Raw genomic sequence first — 19,570 nt, forward strand, 5'->3', positions numbered from 1 at the left:
GACTAGTGGTCATTGCATTTTTCTAAGGGATAACTTAATCTTTTGGAGTTCTAAAAAACAAAGAGGTTTGTCTCGCACAAGTACAGAGGCTGAGTATCGACAAATGGCCTATACCTCCGCCACTTTATCTTGGTTCAGACACATATTCCATGATCTTCATCTTCCTCTCAATCCACCAAGATTGTGGTGTGATAATATCAATGCATTGGCAGTAGCTTCCAATCCAGTTTATCAGACTCGTATGCATCATGTGGAAGTTGATTATCATTATGTTAGGGAAAAAGTAATTCGAAATGAACTTGTTGTGGCATATGTTTCATCCGCTGACCAAATCACATATATCTTAACAAAGGGTTTGTCCATAGCTCGTTTCAGTTATCTCATTTCCAATCTTCTGTTCGTCAACGCCCACTCAGCTTGCGGGGTGGTGATAAACCAAATATTCAAGATATTTCTCCACGTCAGCAATGCATGGTAAAGGACTCTCCAAGTCAGCTACACAAGTTGGATAATCTTCAAACTCTTCAACAGATAGAAAGGAATCACAATCCTTCCTTATCTAAAACTCATGTGTAACTTAGTTTTGAATTTCAAATGTAATCAGATGATATGTTTATACTGTAACCAACATCATCTTGTAATCTCTATATAATGAAGTCCATACCTCACTCATAATTAATTAAGTTGAGTTTATGCAATCAATCTTTGCAACCCTATCTTAAATTCTTTCAGATTATATGTGTAGTAGTGTTCTTTGGTTTTTTTTGGGAACTAAATACTATTTTGCTTCTCTTGCCGGCAGATTCGCAATTGGAATGTCTACATTTTTCTCAAGTATTGAATTACAGTTGGAACACTTGGCTTAAGTGCGTGTCTTTTTGGAATAGTTTGCATGGATACACTTTGGATTCTACTAAACATACTTCTCATACATCCAATTTCTAATCACACTTTAATAATACAAATGAAACACATAAAACATATGCGAATTGTATTACAGTTAGGCCCGAAGTATTATTGCACTTTTTTAGATGCACATTCAACAACTTCTAACTTTTTTGCAAGTGGCTTTTTACCGTAGTGGTAGAAAGATGTTGAGCCATTGCAGGACGGCGTGGGTTTGAATCTCGTCGGTGGCTAATCTAACATCTAATCTAACAAAATCTATTGTTTGACAAAAAAAAAAAAACAACTTAACTTTTTTATGTTTAAATATGAAAATGAAGAGCCGTGTCTCAAAATAAATAAAAGCTAAGAATCACATTCACCTACATTGTTCTACACGTTGTTGTTACACCGTAAGTTTCTTCAAGGGCCTTGGTGGCTTTGATCTTGAAGGTTGATGGAAGTTTCTTCAAGGGCCTTCGGGGCTTGATCTTGAAGGTTGATGGATGAGCGTTTCTTCAAGGGCTTTTGGGCTTGATCTTGAAGAACGGTTGGTTTTCTTCAAGGGCCGTCGAGGCTTGATCTTGAATGAACAGTTGGTTTTCTTCAAGGGCTTTTGGGCTTGATCTTGAAGAATGGTTGTGTGGATTTGTTGATGTTGTTGATCCAAAGGGTCGTTGGGGCTTGATCTTAGGATGAACGGATGATGAATGATGAACACTTTCTTCAAGGGGCCGTCGGGGCTTGATCTTGAATTGGTGGAAGCTCTTCAAGGGCCGTTGGGGCTTGATCTTGAAGGAGGATTTGACGAAGAATGAAGAGGGCTTTCTTGATCCTTCGGGATTTTCTTGAGAGCTTTAGGACTTTAAGGCTTCAAGGTTTTGGTGTGTGTAGAGAAATGTATTTGTGAATTGGTGTTTTTTCCTCTTGATGGAGAAGCCTATTTATAGGCTTTGAGAGTGAATCACCACCACAAAATTTTCCCACCCAAGCACTATTACCTAATTTTCCCACTTAATGCAATATTGAAATTGAAGTGGTCTTCTTTATGGCCTAATTTCCCACTTAATACAATATTGAAATTGAAGTGGTCTAACAAATGGCCTAACTTTCCACTTAATGCAATATTGAAATTGAAGTGGTCTAACAAATGGCCTAACTTTCCACTTAATGCAATATTGAAATTGAAGTGGTCTTATTTATGGCCTAATTTCCCACTTAATACAATTTTAAACTTGAAATGTGCTTGCTTTGTCATTGCCCAAATGAGAAAAACTTGCTTTGATCCGTAATGGATTGAAATGTGCTTACCTTGTCATTGCCCAAGTTGAGAAGAAAAACTTGTTTAATCATCCAAGTGTATTTCTTCCTATTTTGTTGAGTCACATGCCATGTGTACAATTTGTACGACACGTGGCAATACACTCCTATGTAGATACAAATTGAAGAGCCTAATCTTAAATAAAGTAAGCTAAGAGCATCTTTAATGGATATTGTTAAACATAAAATATTACGTTAGTATTTAATAGTTTATGTGACGATTTGACAATTTTATAATATTTTACTTTCGATGTTATAAAAATAGCATTATAAACATTTTTCATCTTTTTGAGGAGAAATTTTGAGATTTGGTTTTCAGGCCAGCTTACTTCACTTTGAACATTTTTCATCTTTTTAAGGAGAAATTTTGAGGTCTAGTTTTCAGGCCAGCTTACCTCTCCTTAAGAGTGAAGAATGTGATTAGTTAAGAAAAATGGTTAGTTGTAATGTGTAGGCAGTTAAGGTGGTTGTAAGGATAAGTTTGTTAGAAGTTATTGTGGTAATAACTAAAGAAGTTAGAGGGCATTATTGTAATTGAGTACATCATTTAGCTCTATAAAACCAAAGTGTAAATTGCCATTTATGACATCTAGAAATATATAATCATTATCTATCAACACATACTCTCTCTTAGTGCTCTCTAGTTCTTCATCTCAATTCTTTACATTTGTTCAAAGATCTTATTGAAGTTAGTATGGTATCATCACCAGCAAAGGCTCACGGCCATTTCTAATCTTGAAGCTTTCATCTCTTCCCGTGATTCAACTCTGAAGGGCTTCTGGTTCTTGGTGGTGAATCAATTATGTAGTTCTTCAACAATTGGGTTTTGGAGGTTCACAAAATTGTTGATGTTGCTACTCGCTTATCAGGTACTATTGTTTGTATTCTCAATCAGTAATTTAGGGATTTGATTCGTCGGTATTCTACATCTGTGTTAACTACTCTGCAATTAAAAGTTTCAAGATTATGTGATTTGGGAATTTTGAGTTGATTGCTCGAATGTTCATGTGATTTCTAAATTTTCTGTTTTGTTGATAATTCAAGAAAGTGTTAGTCTTTATTGATATTGCAGAAAGTATCAATCTTTCTTGATTTAGCTAAAGATATAAATCTTTCTTCACATATAAGGTAAGTGTCAATCTTCTTGAATAGTAAGAAAGTGTCAATCTTTCTTGGATAACTAGATAGTGGTGAGTATCATTCTCACTCTCACTTTAGTGGGTGAAATTCTTCTCTGAAGTATTACAATTTGTGTTTCTTGAGTATTTCATCATGTCTACAAAGGTTAAGAGTCTTTTGGGCATGCTTATAATAAGACTGAAGGATGACAATTTTGCTAAATGAGCATTTCAATTTAAGTCAGTTCTTAAAGGCTATAAAACTGTTTGGTCATTTTGATGGTACTAATGTATGTCCACCAAAATTTGTGATACACACTAACATTGGGGTCACAACTGAGAATACTACAGCATATATTGAATAGGAATCAACTGATATGGCATTGATCAATTTGTTATTGGCAACTCCGTCTAATGAAGCTATTGAATATGTTCTTGGTTGTAAAACTGCATTTGAAGCTTGGTCAAATCTTGTGGAACGTTTTGCCTCTATGTCTAAGTCCAGGATTAACCATTTGAAAACTGAGCTGCATATAGTACAAAAAGGATCAGATTTCATTGATAAGTATCTGTTGGGGCTTAAGAACATAAGAGAATAGTTAACTGTTGCAAGGGAGTTTATTTCTGACAATGATGTAATGATTGATGGTCTTGCTAGATTACCAAAGGAGTATGCTATAATTTGAATAGTTATTCTTGCTAGAGAATCAATTATTACATTGAAAGAATTTTGTGCTTAGTTGTTAGGTGCTGAAAAACAAATTGAATGAGAAATGAATGTGTTATCCCAAAGCATGGCTGCATTATACACTCAAGGATCATCTACAACATAGAATTCATCTAATGCATCTGGATCTAACCCTTGGGTCACTGTCATATCCCTGCTACAACAGGTGGTACAATTACACAACAACAATTTTCACAACAGCAATTTCCACTACCACAGTATCCACAGCAGCAGTTTCCACAGTAGTCTCAACTCGTTGATTCACAGTCTTATGGTTTTGCTTTCATGGGCAATGGATCGAACTCTGGTAGTCCAAGATAGAACTTTGGTCAAAAATCATTCAACGGTTCAAATTACAAAGGTAATAATTACAGGCAAAATGGTGGTTATAAAGGCAAGAATTTCAGCTATGGTGACTCTTCAGGCTTTCAATCTAGGAATTCAAGACTTAATGGCTCTAGTATGTGGTCTAGTAGCGCTAAAAACAAGTCCAATGTGGTAATTGAATGCCAAATATGCAATAAAAGAGGTCATACAGCTGTCAATTGCTTTCATCAAAATTCAAATACACCAACTACAGGTTGATTGCTAGAATGTTAGATTTGTAGAAAAATAGGACATTATGCACTATAGTGTTTTCACAGGGCAAATTATGTATTTCAAGGTCCTCTTCCACCTGCAATATTGAATGCTTATGGCAGCACAACAAACACCTCAATATGTTCAACAAGATTCTTGGATTGTTGATACTGGAGCTTCTCACCATATCACTTACTGATGTGAATACACTCAATCAAGTCACTCCATTTGAATGTTATGAGAAAATCACAATTAACAGTGGCACAGGTCTAACCATTGACAATATTGGTTCAACTACACTCAAACACAATTCTCATGAATTGATCCTTAAAAATGTGTTACATGTTCCTAAAATTGCAAGAAGTCTTCTTTCTGTACGACAATTATGTGATGATAACCATAGTTGGTTTATTTGTGATGAGAGTGAGTTTTTTGTGCAGGACAAAAAGACAAATGAGGTTTTGTATCAAGGAAACAGTAAGCCTAGGGAGCTATTTGAAGTACCAATTGTGAAAAATCAAGAAGAGTGCAATCTACAATGTAGAATTCAGCTTTTTGGAACAATTGGTAAAGTTAAAACAGTCCAATATAAGTATAGATATAGATAGTACTCATAATATGTGTACTCATTGTGTAAAAGGCAAGATGTTAAGGATTCCTTTTTTTCTATTAGAAGTGATAAATGATCTCTGCCATTTTAGAAGGTTCACTCAAATATTTGGGAACCATCTCCTGTAAATTTATTGAAGGGTATAGATATCATGTAAAGTTTGTTGATGAATATACAAAGTATGTGTGGATTTTTTTATTGTGCAACAAATTTGATACAATTATTGTGTTTGTAAGGTTCTATAATTTTGTTCGCACTCAATTTGGAATTGTAATTAAATGTTTGCAAACTGATGGAGGAGGAGAATACACTAGTCTTGCATTTAAAGCTTTTCTTTATTCAAAAGGGATTGAACATATAATCTCTTAGTCTTTATACTCCACAACTAAATGGAGTGGTAGAAAGGAAACATAGGCATGTTGTTAAAACTACTATCACTTTGCTTATTGTTGCTGGTTTACCTGCTGAATTTTGGTATTATGTATGTGTACATTCAGTGTTTTTTATCAATAGGATGACATGTAAGTCTTTGGCACTAGAATCCCCTTACAAAAGATTGTATACCAAGCAACCAGATTTGAAGTCTATAAAAATATTTGGTACTGCTGTGTATCCATGGTTAAAACAATATAACAACAATAAGCTACAACCAAGATCTGAGAGATGTATTTTCTTAGGATATTCAATGGGTTATAAAGGTGTTATCTGTTACAATCCCAAAACTAGGAAATCCATTGTTTCAAGGCATGTACTTTTTGATGAAATCATATTTCCTTATATTCAAGACTCACAACATAACATCTCTAAGCAACCTATGGATTCATTTACATCATCTCATTTGGTTAGATCAGTCGTTGTTCCATTTTCAATTCTAACACAGGTTCTACATCATGAAAATGCAGCAAATCAAAATGGTCATCTTCATTCAGCTTGTTCTCTAAGTCGGTCTGGGAACATTTCTGTACAATATAAAGGGTCTTCCAATATTTCTATCAATTCCAATGCTTCTACAAACATAGAAAATCAAGATATCAGTAGTCAAGTCCATGGCTCAACATCTACAATAGGCAATACTCTTTCCTCCTCATCTAATACGCCTTTTTTGCTTCATGTCCTTGATCCTGCACAATTCCAAGTAATACTCCCTATTTCTTCTTCACCTAACACTCATAACATTGCTCAATGTTTAGATCATGGCATCCAAACTCAACTAAGGACATGAGCTATTCAAAGAGAAAACTATTCATCCTTTGTTGCTGCTTTACCAAAGTTACAATCATTACAATTTCAAGATCCTAGTGTATCATTAGAATTTGATGACATGTGTGGAGAATTCTCATTCATTGTTGATATAACTAAGGTTGAAGAACCTAAACATTTTAAAGCAGCATCCATAATAGTACAATGGCAAAATGCCATGCAGGAGGAATTCGATGCATTGACAGCTCAAGGAACTTGGAGATTAGTTCCCCCTCCAACAAATAAAACTGTTATTAGGAGTAAATGGGTGTACAAAGTCAAAAGAAATCCTGATGGGATAGTTGCAAGGTATAAGGCAAGGTTGGTGGCACAAGGTTACAGTCAAGAACAAGGTCTAGCCTACTCTGAAACATTCAGTCCAGTAGTTCGACACATTTCAATGAGATTAATACTTGCATTGGTAGTTCAAAATAATTAGAGGTTTGAGACAATTAGACATCAAGAATGCATTTCTACATGGGGAACTTGAGGAGGAGGTCTACATGAAACAACCACAAGGTTTTTTGAATTCCAAGCATCCAACACATGTTTGCAGGTTAATTAAATTTCTATACAATCTCAAACAGGCTCCAAGAGCCAGGAATTCGAAGTTTACTAATTTCCTGCCTTCCCTGGGATTTAAAACCTAATGTCTGATACTAGTCTATTTCTGAAAGAAGATGATGGAGATGTGATTATCATGCTATTATATGTGGATGACATAATATTGACTAGTTCAAATCATGCAAAGATACAATTTGCCATTTCCCAACTTGCAGATGTCTTTGATTTAAAAGACATGGGACAATTGACATATTTCTTAGGACTTCAAGTTCACTATCAATCAGATGGATCTATATTTGTTAATCAATTGATGTTCACAAAAGAGTTGCTAAAGAAAGCAGGCATAGAGTCATGTAAGCCCACTTTAACTCCATCAAAGCCTCACTCTCAAATACTTGTTTCTAAACGAATTCATGTTGATGATCCAACTCATTACAGAAGCTTAGTAGGTGCACTTCAATACCTTACATTTACAAGACCTATATAGCTCATGTTGTCAATGTTGTTTGCCAATACATGACAAAGCCATTTAAGTTACATATGCATTTGGTTAAATGGATTTTGAGATATTTGGAGGAACCATTCATTATGGTTTAAGGTATACAAAATCAGCTGACTCTACCATTTCAACCTATTCCAACTCTGATTGCGCAGCAAATATTAACACTATGAGGTCTATCACTGGTTATGTGGTTTATATTGGTTATAATCCAATCTCATGGCAATCTAAGAAGCAATCCACAGTGTCTTGAAGTTCCACAAAAGCTGAGTATAAAGTTTTGGCTTACTGTGCAACTAATGCGTTTTGGATCCGTTCATTACTGAAAGATTTGAACCAGTTTATTCCCATACCACCTCAATTACAATGTGATAATTTGTCATCATTAGCCTTGTGTTCTAATCCAGTGTTTCACTCAAAAATTAAACACCTAGACTCAGACTACCATTTTGTTCGAGAAAAAAAAGTACAAAAAAGGGATATTATTATGCAATACATTCCCATTGAAGAACAAGTAGATGATGTATTCACAAAGGGTCTTCATAGTCCAGTCTTTCTTAAACACTACAACAATCTCAACATTGGAGTTCTTCCTCAGCAGTCTACAAATGCATCAGGGTCTTAGTGTTCTTGAAGATGTCTTGCTGTCAATCTAAGCTCTGGCAGCTTAGCGTGAGGGGGGAGTATTAACCATAGTCATTAGTGATGACATGGTTACTTAAGAGTGAAGAATGTGATTAGTTGAGAAGTGTGGTTAGTTGTAATGTGTAGGCAGGTAAGGTGGTTATAAGGATAAGTTTGTTAAAAGTTTGTGGTAATAACCAAAGAAGTTAGAGAGCATTATTGTAATTGAGCACGTCATTTAGCTCTATAAAACCAAAGTGTAAATTGCCATTATGGCATCTGGAAATATACAATCATTCTCTCTCAACACATACTCTCTCTTATTGCCCTCTAGTTTTTCATCTTAGTTCCTTACATTTGTTCAAAGATCTTAGTGAAGTTAATACTTGCTACCTCATCTCTCTTGATTTGTCATGGTTACATGGTCCACTTTTAGTCTCATCCCTCCCACAGAAATAGAATATTTTTGCCAACCACCCTCAACCTCAAGTGATGTTGATTAATACTTTATTTTATCACTCTTAGATGAGTTTAACTTTCGAGATCCATCTTGTGAATAGACAAATCTCAAAATTCAAACACATGCACTAATAATAATATAGTGGTGAGTATTACCACTATTTAAGATGGTAAAAACAAATGCACATTATAAAAATCTCTCCCCTCTCACACTATCCGGATTAAGGGTGTAGTACCCAACATCATGAAGAGATCCTCTCATGATCTCTCACACCAAACCCCACCAATCAATTAATCTGAGCCCTTAAAATTTGATCTAATGGCTAAAATTATTTTAACTTTTTAAGGAATTCCCTATTTGTAGTCGTTAGATCAAATTTCAAGAGCTTGAATTAATTGATTGGTAGGTTTTGGTAGGAGAGGATCTTTGCCCCCAACATCCTCTCCTCAATATTATAATACGACACGTGGGAAAACAAAACTGCACCAACACAAAACAGTATTTTTACCACATCGGCAAATCGGCAAAACAAAGGCAACGGGAAAAACAAAACTGCACCAACACAAAACAGTATTCATCGCACATCGGCAAAACGAAGGCAACGGGGAAACCAAAGTTCGTAGCATAGACTCATCGAGCTTACCACTAAAGCCTAAACAGACAAAGCTAAAGAAAAATGGAAGACAAACATAAGAATCTGCTTAAGAATTCAAACATCACAACATCACCAACAAAGAACCCACCTAAGACAAAATCCAGGCCAACCCAACTCTCATTTCATTCAAATACCTCACAGTATGACAAATTACAGAATTTTTTTTTTGTTTAATTTTATTTAACGGTTTCATGTATATTTAAGGAGGATGAGGGTTCAGAGCAAATGGAGTGCTGTGGATAATATGACCGAGATGGGTGTGGGGAGCTTAGATTCTTCTACTTGTTCAAGGGTAACCATTTTTGTAGTCTTGGGTTTGGTTTTGAACTTGGCAGTGGTTTGTAATGGAGGTCAAACAAGCGCTTTTGTGCGGAAAATTGATTTCAGCGCGGATATGCCGCTTGACAGTGACGTCTTTCGAGTCCCTCCTGGGTACAATGCACCTCAACAAGTATAATCTCTCTCTCTCTCTCTCTCTCTCTCTCTCTCTCTCTCTAGAATTACGATACATTGTTAATGCAGTTCTGTCTTTTGTTTTGATTGTTTACATTCTATTGAATTGTATGGAACCATATTTACAAGACCCGTTACTGTTTTTTTTTTAGTTTTGATTTCAGAAACGTATTGCTTACTACATAGTCTTGTTTCTTTTCTTGATGGGATTGACTAATTTGTGTGGTTTCGAGCGTTTTTACTTGTCTGAAATGTTTGTGCTGAGTAAAGGTTCATATAACACAAGGAGACCACACGGGAAGCGCGGTGATTGTGTCATGGATCACTGCCGACGAACCAGGTTACAGTAAGGTGGTTTACTGGAGTGCAAATAGCGAGAACCAGACGGCTGAGGGCATAATTACAACTTATACTTTTTACAATTACACTTCTGGTTACATTCACCATTGTGTCATCGGAAACTTGACGGTACGTTTCCTCTGCTTTATGTTGTGCCTCATTTTTTATTCATCTTCAATTGCATAGTTTCTGGAATTGGTCCGAGAGTTTCGGAATTTGCTGACTGAAATTACGCATGTAGCCTCAGTACAAGTTATAGATAATAGTATGCTCTAATCAGCTAAATTGTTATGCAGTTCAACACCAGATATTACTATGTGGTTGGAATTGGCGAAGAAACTGAAACGCAGTTCTGGTTTACAACTCCTCCTGAAGTTGGGCCGGACGTACCTTACACATTTGGTCTCATAGGTGAGGATGTCATACCAGAAATGGATGCATCGTAACGTGATGCAACTAATTAGACTTGCTTTAACTTTTGGCTTTCTGATTCAAAGATAACTTCTTGCTGTTTAGTGGGTTGGAAAGTTTTGCTAGTTTAAATCTTTTGAAACTCGTTCCTTGGTGCGCAACTTTCTAATTTGAAACAGTATGCATTTTGTTTTTGGCCTTAATCATTGGGGTTTTATTTGCAGGGGATCTGGGTCAGACCTTTGATTCAAACAAGACTCTTACTCATTACGAATCAAACCCGCTGAAAGGACAAACAATATTGTATCTTGGGGACCTCTCCTATGCAGATGACTACCCGAATCATAATAATGTTCGGTGGGATACATGGGGAAGATTTGTGGAGAGAAGTGCTGCTTATCAACCTTGGATATGGACCGCAGGGAATCATGAAATTGATTTTGCCCCAGAAGTTGTAAGCTAAAAACTAAACCGTCCTGTATGATATAGCTAATGGACTAGGAATATAGAATCTTCCTCGACTATGATCCCATTGTGTTTATAGATTTAAACTGGAATTGCTGCTCATTTCACGAACGTATATTTTGCAAATGGGATAAAGTATTTTGCTAAAAGAAGCTTGGTACTTTTGTTGCAGGGTGAACCAATACCTTTTAAGCCTTACACTCACCGGTATTATGTCCCGTATAATGCATCGGGGAGTACTGCTCCATTTTGGTACTCAATCAAAAGAGCTTCCGCATACGTTATAGTCTTGGGTTCTTATTCTGCATACGGTAAGGGAATAAAATATAGGTGTCTCTGTGTGCGTGTTTGTCTCTGTGTGTGTGGACGTATTTCGTTTTCTATACAGAATACATACTATATCTGAATCCTGCACAATGTTTTCGTTTAATCGAATGGTTCTACTGCTTAATGTGACGTATAATCATTTCCTTTTTTTTGTTAAGGTACATACACTCCGCAGTACAAATGGCTCCAGGAGGAGCTACCGAAAGTTAACAGGAGTGAGACCCCTTGGTTGATTGTTATAATGCATTGTCCATGGTATAATAGCTACCAGTCGCACTATATGGAAGGAGAAGCCATGAGAGTAATGTTTGAGGCCTGGTTTGTGGAGTACAAAGTCGATGTGGTATTTAGCGGTCATGTCCATGCCTACGAGCGATCTGTAAGTGCCCAGTGTGTATATAACATATATGTGTGTGTGTGTGTGTGTGTGTGTATTAATGAGATTCTCTCTGCAAGACATCCATTCATCAATTTTTGATGTCTTTATTTGACTAGTGATCGGTTATATCGCAGGAACGCATCTCCAATGTTGCATATGACATTGTGAATGCTAATTGCACTCCTGTAAAAGATCAATCTGCACCCGTCTACATTACTGTTGGTGATGGAGGAAATCTTGAAGGCTTATCGACCGTGTAAGAACATCAACATACACGAATAGATGCAGTATTTTCCTATTAGAATTGCATACTAACGTATGAATATTTTTTACTAATCAATTACCATCAAGGGCTTGACAACTTTTCAAAATACTTAGAAAGACTTAGCATATGTGTTTTCGTGCTTTCTTTCGCGGTGCAGTATGACGGAGCCACAGCCAGATTACTCAGTCTTCCGGGAAGCCAGTTTTGGTCACGGCATCTTTGACATCAAGAACAGAACCCATGCTCACTTTAGCTGGCACCGCAACGAAGATGGATATGCCGTAGAAGCTGATTCCCATTGGCTTTTCAATAGATACTATTATCCCGCTGATGATTCAAAATCCACAAGTGCCTAATTAGTAACGTATAATACAAATGTATGAGTAATTACAAGATTCAATATTCCAAGAAAGAATATTGAAGAACATGAACCTTCACTTCAGGGAATTTCAGGTGTTGTTCGGATTCATCTTCTCATAAGGGAATTTCAGGTGTTATGAAAAGATTAATTAAGGCACGAAAAAAAATTGGATACAGCAATTGTCATCCTCTCATCACGTGACTAGTTATATGATAAGAAAGATCAAAATGAGAAAGATATATAGAATATAAAACCGGTTACGCATAATATTTTCTCAAAATCTTTTGGCAAGATGAATGCAACCATTCCTCAACAAGTGACTTGGCTCATTTCTTACGGTAATATTCTCAATATTATGGATAAGAAAAATGTTTATATATTTTTGTATTTATAAAGGGTTATTTCTACTTATACATGTCTAAAGAGTGGCAAGTTTACTTACTAAACCCGAGGGTTGCGAGTTAAAAGCTTAACATATGGTAGGAGACGCGTTATCGCAATAATGGAAAGTAATTTGTCTATACATTCTGATATGGGTTTAATTCACATCAATCCTCTCTTCTTTTAATAACTAACAATTTAATCAACTACCACTATTTGTCAAAAAAAAAAAAAAAAAAAAAAAAAACTTAATGTATTCAAGCTTCTACATAAAACCCAATAGTTGGGTACTCATCGGTCAGCATCTTTATCTCACGGACCACCAATGTGGCCCACTAAAATTGCCACACGTGTCAAGTAATATATTCTCAAACCCTGGCCATCTTCACAACCAAACATTCATCTTCTTCCTGCCCTTCTTGCTTATGAACAGATCTCGTCAACCATCAATTTGTAATTATTATCCTTATACTATAAGGAATTTTGCTCGTACTGGAGTCTGTGACTTGTATATATCGTACTCTCTATACGCCAATGAAATCATTCAGTTTAAACTTATTGCCTCGTCGAATCGCGTATTTTCTCTGCAAATTTTCCCCGTGGCCTTATTCTTACATCACTGCATGTTTCACACATCTTTCGCCTCTCTATCTTGACTTGCAGACTTGCAGTGTAAACTCCATATGCACTTTTTAGTTTGATGAATACACATAAACTCCAAATTTAATAATTAATTAGAAGCATGATTACAAACATAGTAATAGATGAATCCCACACTGGTGAGAGAGGACTTACATGAGTTTATAAGTAAGTTGGCTACTTCTTATATTGCTAATTGGTTTATAGTGGACCTCAACTTCTTTTATGGTATCAGAGCAGGTTGTCCCGTGTGTGAAGCCACACATGCTCCACGTAACCCCGGTTGTGTCGTCCATATGTTTGGCTTGAAAATTTGTCACACATGACAAGGGCATGTTGAGATGAATCACACATTAATAAGAGAAAGAACCTTGCATGAGCGTATAAGTAAGTTGGGTTATTTCTCATATTGCCAATTACTTTTACAATAAACCTCAACTTCCTTCACAAAGCAACAAGCTGCTACTATTTAATCCTCGCATTCTATTCCAGGTACACATGCAAAAATAATTAAACAGCAAAAGAAACATCCAGTAAAGCTACACACCCACACACATATATATAGATACAGAATGTATGAAACCGATTACATAAATCTTTATTCATTACTATAAGCTTCTCTCAGCAAACGATTACAGAAAAGATAAAAGTAGCATCCATCCATGGAAGGATAACTAGTAATTATTTAAAATGCAAAACAAAACAAGTTAAGACTCCTCATCTCTGCATTAATCTTTACTACTTGGTTCTCTTAGCAGTTGTTGAAAGTTTTCTCCAAACCAACTACCGGAGGAAAACCGATTCCATTAATATATGCTGCTTTAGAAGGTCGGGACTTTTTTGGGGCAGGTGGGCATCGCACATTCTCCGGTCGCATTAGTCTAGCCTCTTTAGCTGTGGGTGTAGTTGAACTTGCTTCTTCCGATTTTTCTTCGCTTTTGGTATTGATTGGCTTTACCGAGGTTAAATCCATCTTGATGACTAAAATCAGCTAAAACGTACACTGCTACACAGCAAACAAACGCACGGAGGTAATTCAAGACGTCCAACGCAAAGTGCGTAGCCAAGGAAATTAAAGGTGGTTTTGTTGAGATCAATATTAAGGCTTATATTATACTAGTGTGTTCATCGGCTAGTGTTTGTTGGAAATTATATATTGTAATTAATATTATAATATTTAATTTCTATATGAATGAAAAATAAGAGTTATATGTCATAGTTGAATTCAAATTCATAAGTTGCGTCTGTTCGTTGGAACTTTAGGCAACAGTCACAATGTATCAAAAGGGGTGGCTTGAGTTCTATATAAACTTAAACATCCCACATATCTAATGGACCGAAGAGAAGAGTTTTCTTCAATGTCTTAGTAAAAATCCAAGTCGTGTCTTGAGAGTACAGAATATATGAAATTCGCCAGAGTCCGAAGATTGAAGTGCCTTGACTTCGGATTATAGATTGTTAAATCTGGGAGACAGACGCCTACCGAACTACAAGCACAAGAGTAGGAGTGAAATTCTGTCTTTAAGACATTGCATTTATACAAGCCTCAATCTCCAAGTTTGTCAGTTTTTTCTAATTTTCTCTCTAGTTGTTTATATTAATCTCATATATAATTGATGTTGTGAATTTCTTTATGATTATTATCATTGGAATTATATTATTATTTTTCATATTTTCTAATATTGCTCCAACAATCTAAAGACAGAATTTTAATTATGCAATAATTGAAAAATATGGTTGTGAGAATTAAATTGAGAAAAATAGAGAAAGCAGCAAGGAAGTTGATTATTTGTTGATGAGTCATGGTGTTAGATCATTTGGCAAGATGCATACTGTTTGTTGTATATTCAGTATACAAAATAGCGAAAGATCAATTGCCATTAAGGTACTCGTTTTGGATTGAAGAAACATTGCAATTGATACAGTGATCAGTACGCAAATTGACGGTACTGTTTGGGTAAAGTGGAGTTCCAAATTCTAGAAAAATTGCTTTGCTTGAATACAACACATGATAAAATGTGTGTATTTCAATTCAAAGCCTCTCAATGCAGAATGATTCACCAAAAAAAATTACGCTAGCATATTGGAATAATTTCTCTTGCTTTTCAGAACCACATGTTGTAGATTGTATGTTTAGCATACAAAACAACGAAAGAGTTATGGGAATTATTGATGATTAAGATACATTTATGCGTTTCTTATTTTTATAAGTTGAGATCTAATATGTAGCGTGGCTGTTTGGTTTGGTAAACTGAATAAAGTTTCTTAACATATATACATGCAAAGTCCTGTTAACTAATGACAGTGGAATTGTTTGAATTCATTCTGCATTAATCATCTGTTTATATTAGTATATGGCCAAGAATTTGTCGGCATGATTTATAATATGTTATATGTATGACTGTTCATTCAAGAGTAATTAATTGAGATATTGAAGCACGAAGATATATTGCAAAACTGTCACTAATCACATAATTAGGCATGATGAAAATGCCCTGATATAATATCCTCTTTATGCTTTTATGTTTAAAGAGTTGTATGTAATATGGGTATGCCAAAAGGTTACCGTTGTGATGCCAATTGATTATGTTTGGTAAGTTATGAATGTTTTGAATATAATAACCGATGCACCTTTTCAACTGATATTATGATTAAGACAGGGGACCTCTGGTTGCATCTCGTTAAACTAGTGCATGGTTTATTAAGTGATTCTTGGAGAGAATCAAACTAATAAGCAATATCAGTTTATGAGAAAATCATTATTAAAAGGTTGCTCTTATATCAGGAAAGTCATATCTTGATACGTAGGAAGATGCAAACCGTTGCATAACTGGGATTGATCATTGGGTGTTAATCCGTGAGACCGCAGCTTCCAGCCTTCCATGCATGCGGTTTTATATCCATTATATTTAAGTTAAGGATTTTGAGTCATATAGAACCATGTGGAGGTTAAGTTGCAGAAAGATGCAACTATTCAACAAATGGATGGTTTTGTAATGCGGTGGAATGAAAATTGAAATCTGCCATGTGAGATTCAAAGAAGAAGCATGCCATTTGAAGTGTTGCTTTTGATAGTGAAAAGGTATGACCTTTCCAACTAGTCATTGACATATTCAAATGCGTTCATGGGCTAGTATGTAAACTTCTACATACCGACTGGATGTATTATCATATAGTGATAATAATGTTGCAAAATCGTTTATATGCTTTCTTCAAAGTGATATATTTATAAATTTCAAGAGGCCCAGGATGAGATTGTGTGTCATTTAAGGTGATATTAATATAAAGAAATAATCATGAAAGTGTGGGGGTCTTTCAAAAAGGACAATACCATATTGAAAATATGAAAGACATTTCGCAGATTTGAATTCGACATAATGATGCTTATTAAGTAAGCATATGAATGGACATGGCCATTGGGTCATGCATGTTAGTCGTAGTAAGGAAATAATGAAAGCCAAGAAGTGATTTTCTCATAATTTCTACTGAGGCATGAAGGCCTAAAAAGATAAATAGAGTCTATCTTAGTTGTTCCTTACTTCTTAAAGTGGAAAATGTGATTGATTTAATGATAGCATTAAAAGAAACTACAATTATGAAATAATTGTGGGGGTTGGTTAAAAGTAATTTGCTAATTGAACGACATTTAAGATATCATCTCTTGTAATGAGTAATTGTTTAAGGTATGGCAAGGTTAGAGATCTTCTTACAAATACCTTAAATGTGGGGGAGTTTACCCAAGTGCTTCTTGTTAGCAAATTACTTAGTAATTAAGTCCTAATATAATTTTGAGGACTTGACATTTCAAACAATGTCAAACAACTACTCTCATATGAAATATAATTTCATAAGATAGATTGTGCACACCATTAATGATAGTCAACCTAGTGGTGGATCCAATTATTAAAGGTTAGACTAGAGAGTAAGTTGATCATTAAGGGAAATGAGGCTAAAGCCAACATAACTAATGAATCAGCTAGGCGGAAACCTAACTTAGTTGATTGGAGATCCCATGGTCTAAGTTCAATAGGCAAATTGGTCAGGCATGATTCAAAGAAGTTAACACACTATATACCTCATTCCTATGATGGAAGAAGTGTGTTGTCTGCAGAAGTTTAGGATGTATATTTATACTTAATGACAGTGATATCTTATAAATAAGAGGAATATTACAGAGTATTCTTAATCAGTGGTCACCTATGTGAAAGTAGAAGTGGGTCGCTTCTATGAGTATGAGATGGCTAAATTCTCTAAAACTCTCATGAATCCGGGATTTGTTCAGGACTAAAATGAACACAACTGTATGAACTGGAATATATTAGGATTAGTGATGTGTGTTGCTTATTGTCTTGATTTACTACTGCGGTGAACAGTTCAAGATTCCATATTCACTGCGTCACCAAGTAAATCCGATAAGTATTCATTAGGGTAGGTTCAAGTCCAAAATACACATCTCCCGATGCATCTCTTGTCCGCCTGTACTCTCAAATTCTTCCTAATTTTTCATTCATGTGGGGAATTGTTGGAAATTATATATTATAATTAATATTATAATATTTAATTTCTATATGAATGAAAAATAAGAGTCATGTGTCATAGTTGAATTCAAATTCATGAGTTGCGTCTATTCATTAGAATTTTAGGCAACAGTCACAATGTATCAAAAGAGGTGGCTTGAGTTCTATATAAACTCAAACATCCCATATATCTAATGGACCGAAGAGAAGAGTTTTCTCCAATGTCTTAGTAAAAATTCAAGTCGTGTCTTGAGAGTACGGAATATATAAAGTTCGCCAGATTCCGAAGATTGAAGTGTTTTAACTTCGAATGATAGATTGTTGAATCCTAGGAGACGAACGCCTACCGAACTACAAGCACAAGAGTAGGGGTGAAATTCTGTCTTTAGGACATTACATTTGTGCAAGCCTCAATCTCCAAGTTTATCAGTTTTTTCTAATTTTCTCTCTAGTTGTTTATATTAATCACATATATAATTGATGTTGTGAATTTCTTTATGATCATTATCGTTGGAATTATAGTGTTATTTTTCATATTTTCTAATATTGCTCCAACAATTTTTCCTTTCCGACAACCAAAAAAGGAATATAGCTTAACCATATAACGGGTATATAGCCAATTCCTAGAGAGAGGGGGAGAACATATAAAAAAAGCTAGGTATGAAGAGGTTAAGTCTATGAAATATGTAAATAATATAATTATAAGTTACCCATAAATCCAATTTAACCTTAAAAAATGGAAAATCGAGTAGGAAAGCAATTTTTTGGATTGGGGGATTTCCTGAAAAATTACCACCAAACTCGACATTTATGATATTCGAACTTAAAACTTTTTACAAATTAAGAGTAATATCATTAAACCATATTACACTAAGTAAAATACCTTCATTATATGTATTAGTTGTTAGCTTCTTGTCCTTTTATCTTTACTTTCTCAAACCCTTTTCAACCTAATCCGACTTTTAACCTTTCCGGACAATTAGGTATTAAGTAAATATCCACATAAACCCTAATCGACCTCGCCATTGTCATCTTATTCTGTTGGATTGACGTCTTGCCTGCCTAGATCCAACATGAACTCAAGCCTGACTTCCAGCTCGAATTCTAAACATGTCTAGAAATTGATCTTGGGATATTAGTACACAAAATAGTTAACTGCAATTGAGTGATAATATATAATATAGATCGTATATACGTAAATTGTCATCCAATATCTCGGTGAGTTGCTGACATAAATTTTCTCTACCATCTTGAGTTTCCTCTGTTCGAATTGAATGAACCAAGCATTAACTTTGTTGATATATGAGTCAAATCAGGATTCGAATTGATGATCAATTTAACTCTAGTGATTCGTAAACATCGTGTTGACCCTAAAAACTAATCGGGTACAAACACACAGAGAAAGACATACCCTATATAAACCATTGTCAAATTTGCAACAATTGTAACTCAAGTGCTTAAAGATGTTTATTTGTGTGCTTGGTTAAAAAATGTAAAGCAAACTTTTAATGTTATATTTTATTTTGTAATTACAAATAAAAAGTATTCAACTTTTATACAAACAAACGCTTTTGAGTCTTACCATTTGAATTATAATTTGCAGTTTAGTATTGTGTTTCGAGTCTCAATTTGAACAAAATTTGTAGTGCAACCGAAATTTTATCTTCTTGTGCTTATCTCACTCTTCATGTGACTAAATGTCATATATACAACTGATTGCATTTGAATTTCTTTCCTCAAGCTAAAACACCTC

General features: G+C 35.1%; 1 protein-coding gene across 2 annotated transcripts; it reads left to right on the plus strand.

The window, feature by feature from the left end:
* Positions 1-248: 248 nt before the first annotated feature.
* Positions 249-12,275, plus strand: LOC103962080 (purple acid phosphatase 2-like). Of its 2 annotated transcripts, XM_048581197.1 has the most exons (9): positions 249-256; positions 9,572-9,731; positions 10,004-10,201; positions 10,369-10,483; positions 10,708-10,937; positions 11,121-11,259; positions 11,434-11,654; positions 11,789-11,910; positions 12,077-12,275. In XM_048581197.1, exons 1-9 carry the CDS (start codon positions 249-251, stop codon positions 12,273-12,275), a joined length of 1,392 nt encoding a protein of 463 aa, XP_048437154.1. The 2 variants fall into 2 exon arrangements, with proteins under 2 accessions (XP_048437154.1, XP_009373020.2); XM_009374745.2 differs by lacking the exon at positions 249-256 and having other exon boundaries at positions 9,159-9,731.
* Positions 12,276-19,570: the final 7,295 nt, after the last annotated feature.

Source organism: the organism of the source record quoted next, unplaced genomic scaffold (genome assembly GCF_019419815.1).
Source record: "Pyrus x bretschneideri cultivar Hongxiangsu unplaced genomic scaffold, Pyrus_bretschneideri_v1 Contig16, whole genome shotgun sequence".
NCBI classification, from domain to species: Eukaryota; Viridiplantae; Streptophyta; class Magnoliopsida; order Rosales; family Rosaceae; genus Pyrus; species Pyrus x bretschneideri.

Bases quoted from the DNA above. Each gene is read 5' to 3' on its own strand.
- LOC103962080 (XM_009374745.2), top strand. From the start codon at position 9,489: ATGAGGGTTCAGAGCAAATGGAGTGCTGTGGATAATATGACCGAGATG. The intron at 10,202-10,368 runs GTACGTTTCCTC...ATTGTTATGCAG, and splicing joins GTGTCATCGGAAACTTGACG to TTCAACACCAGATATTACTA. The intron at 11,911-12,076 runs GTAAGAACATCA...TTCGCGGTGCAG, and splicing joins CTTGAAGGCTTATCGACCGT to TATGACGGAGCCACAGCCAG.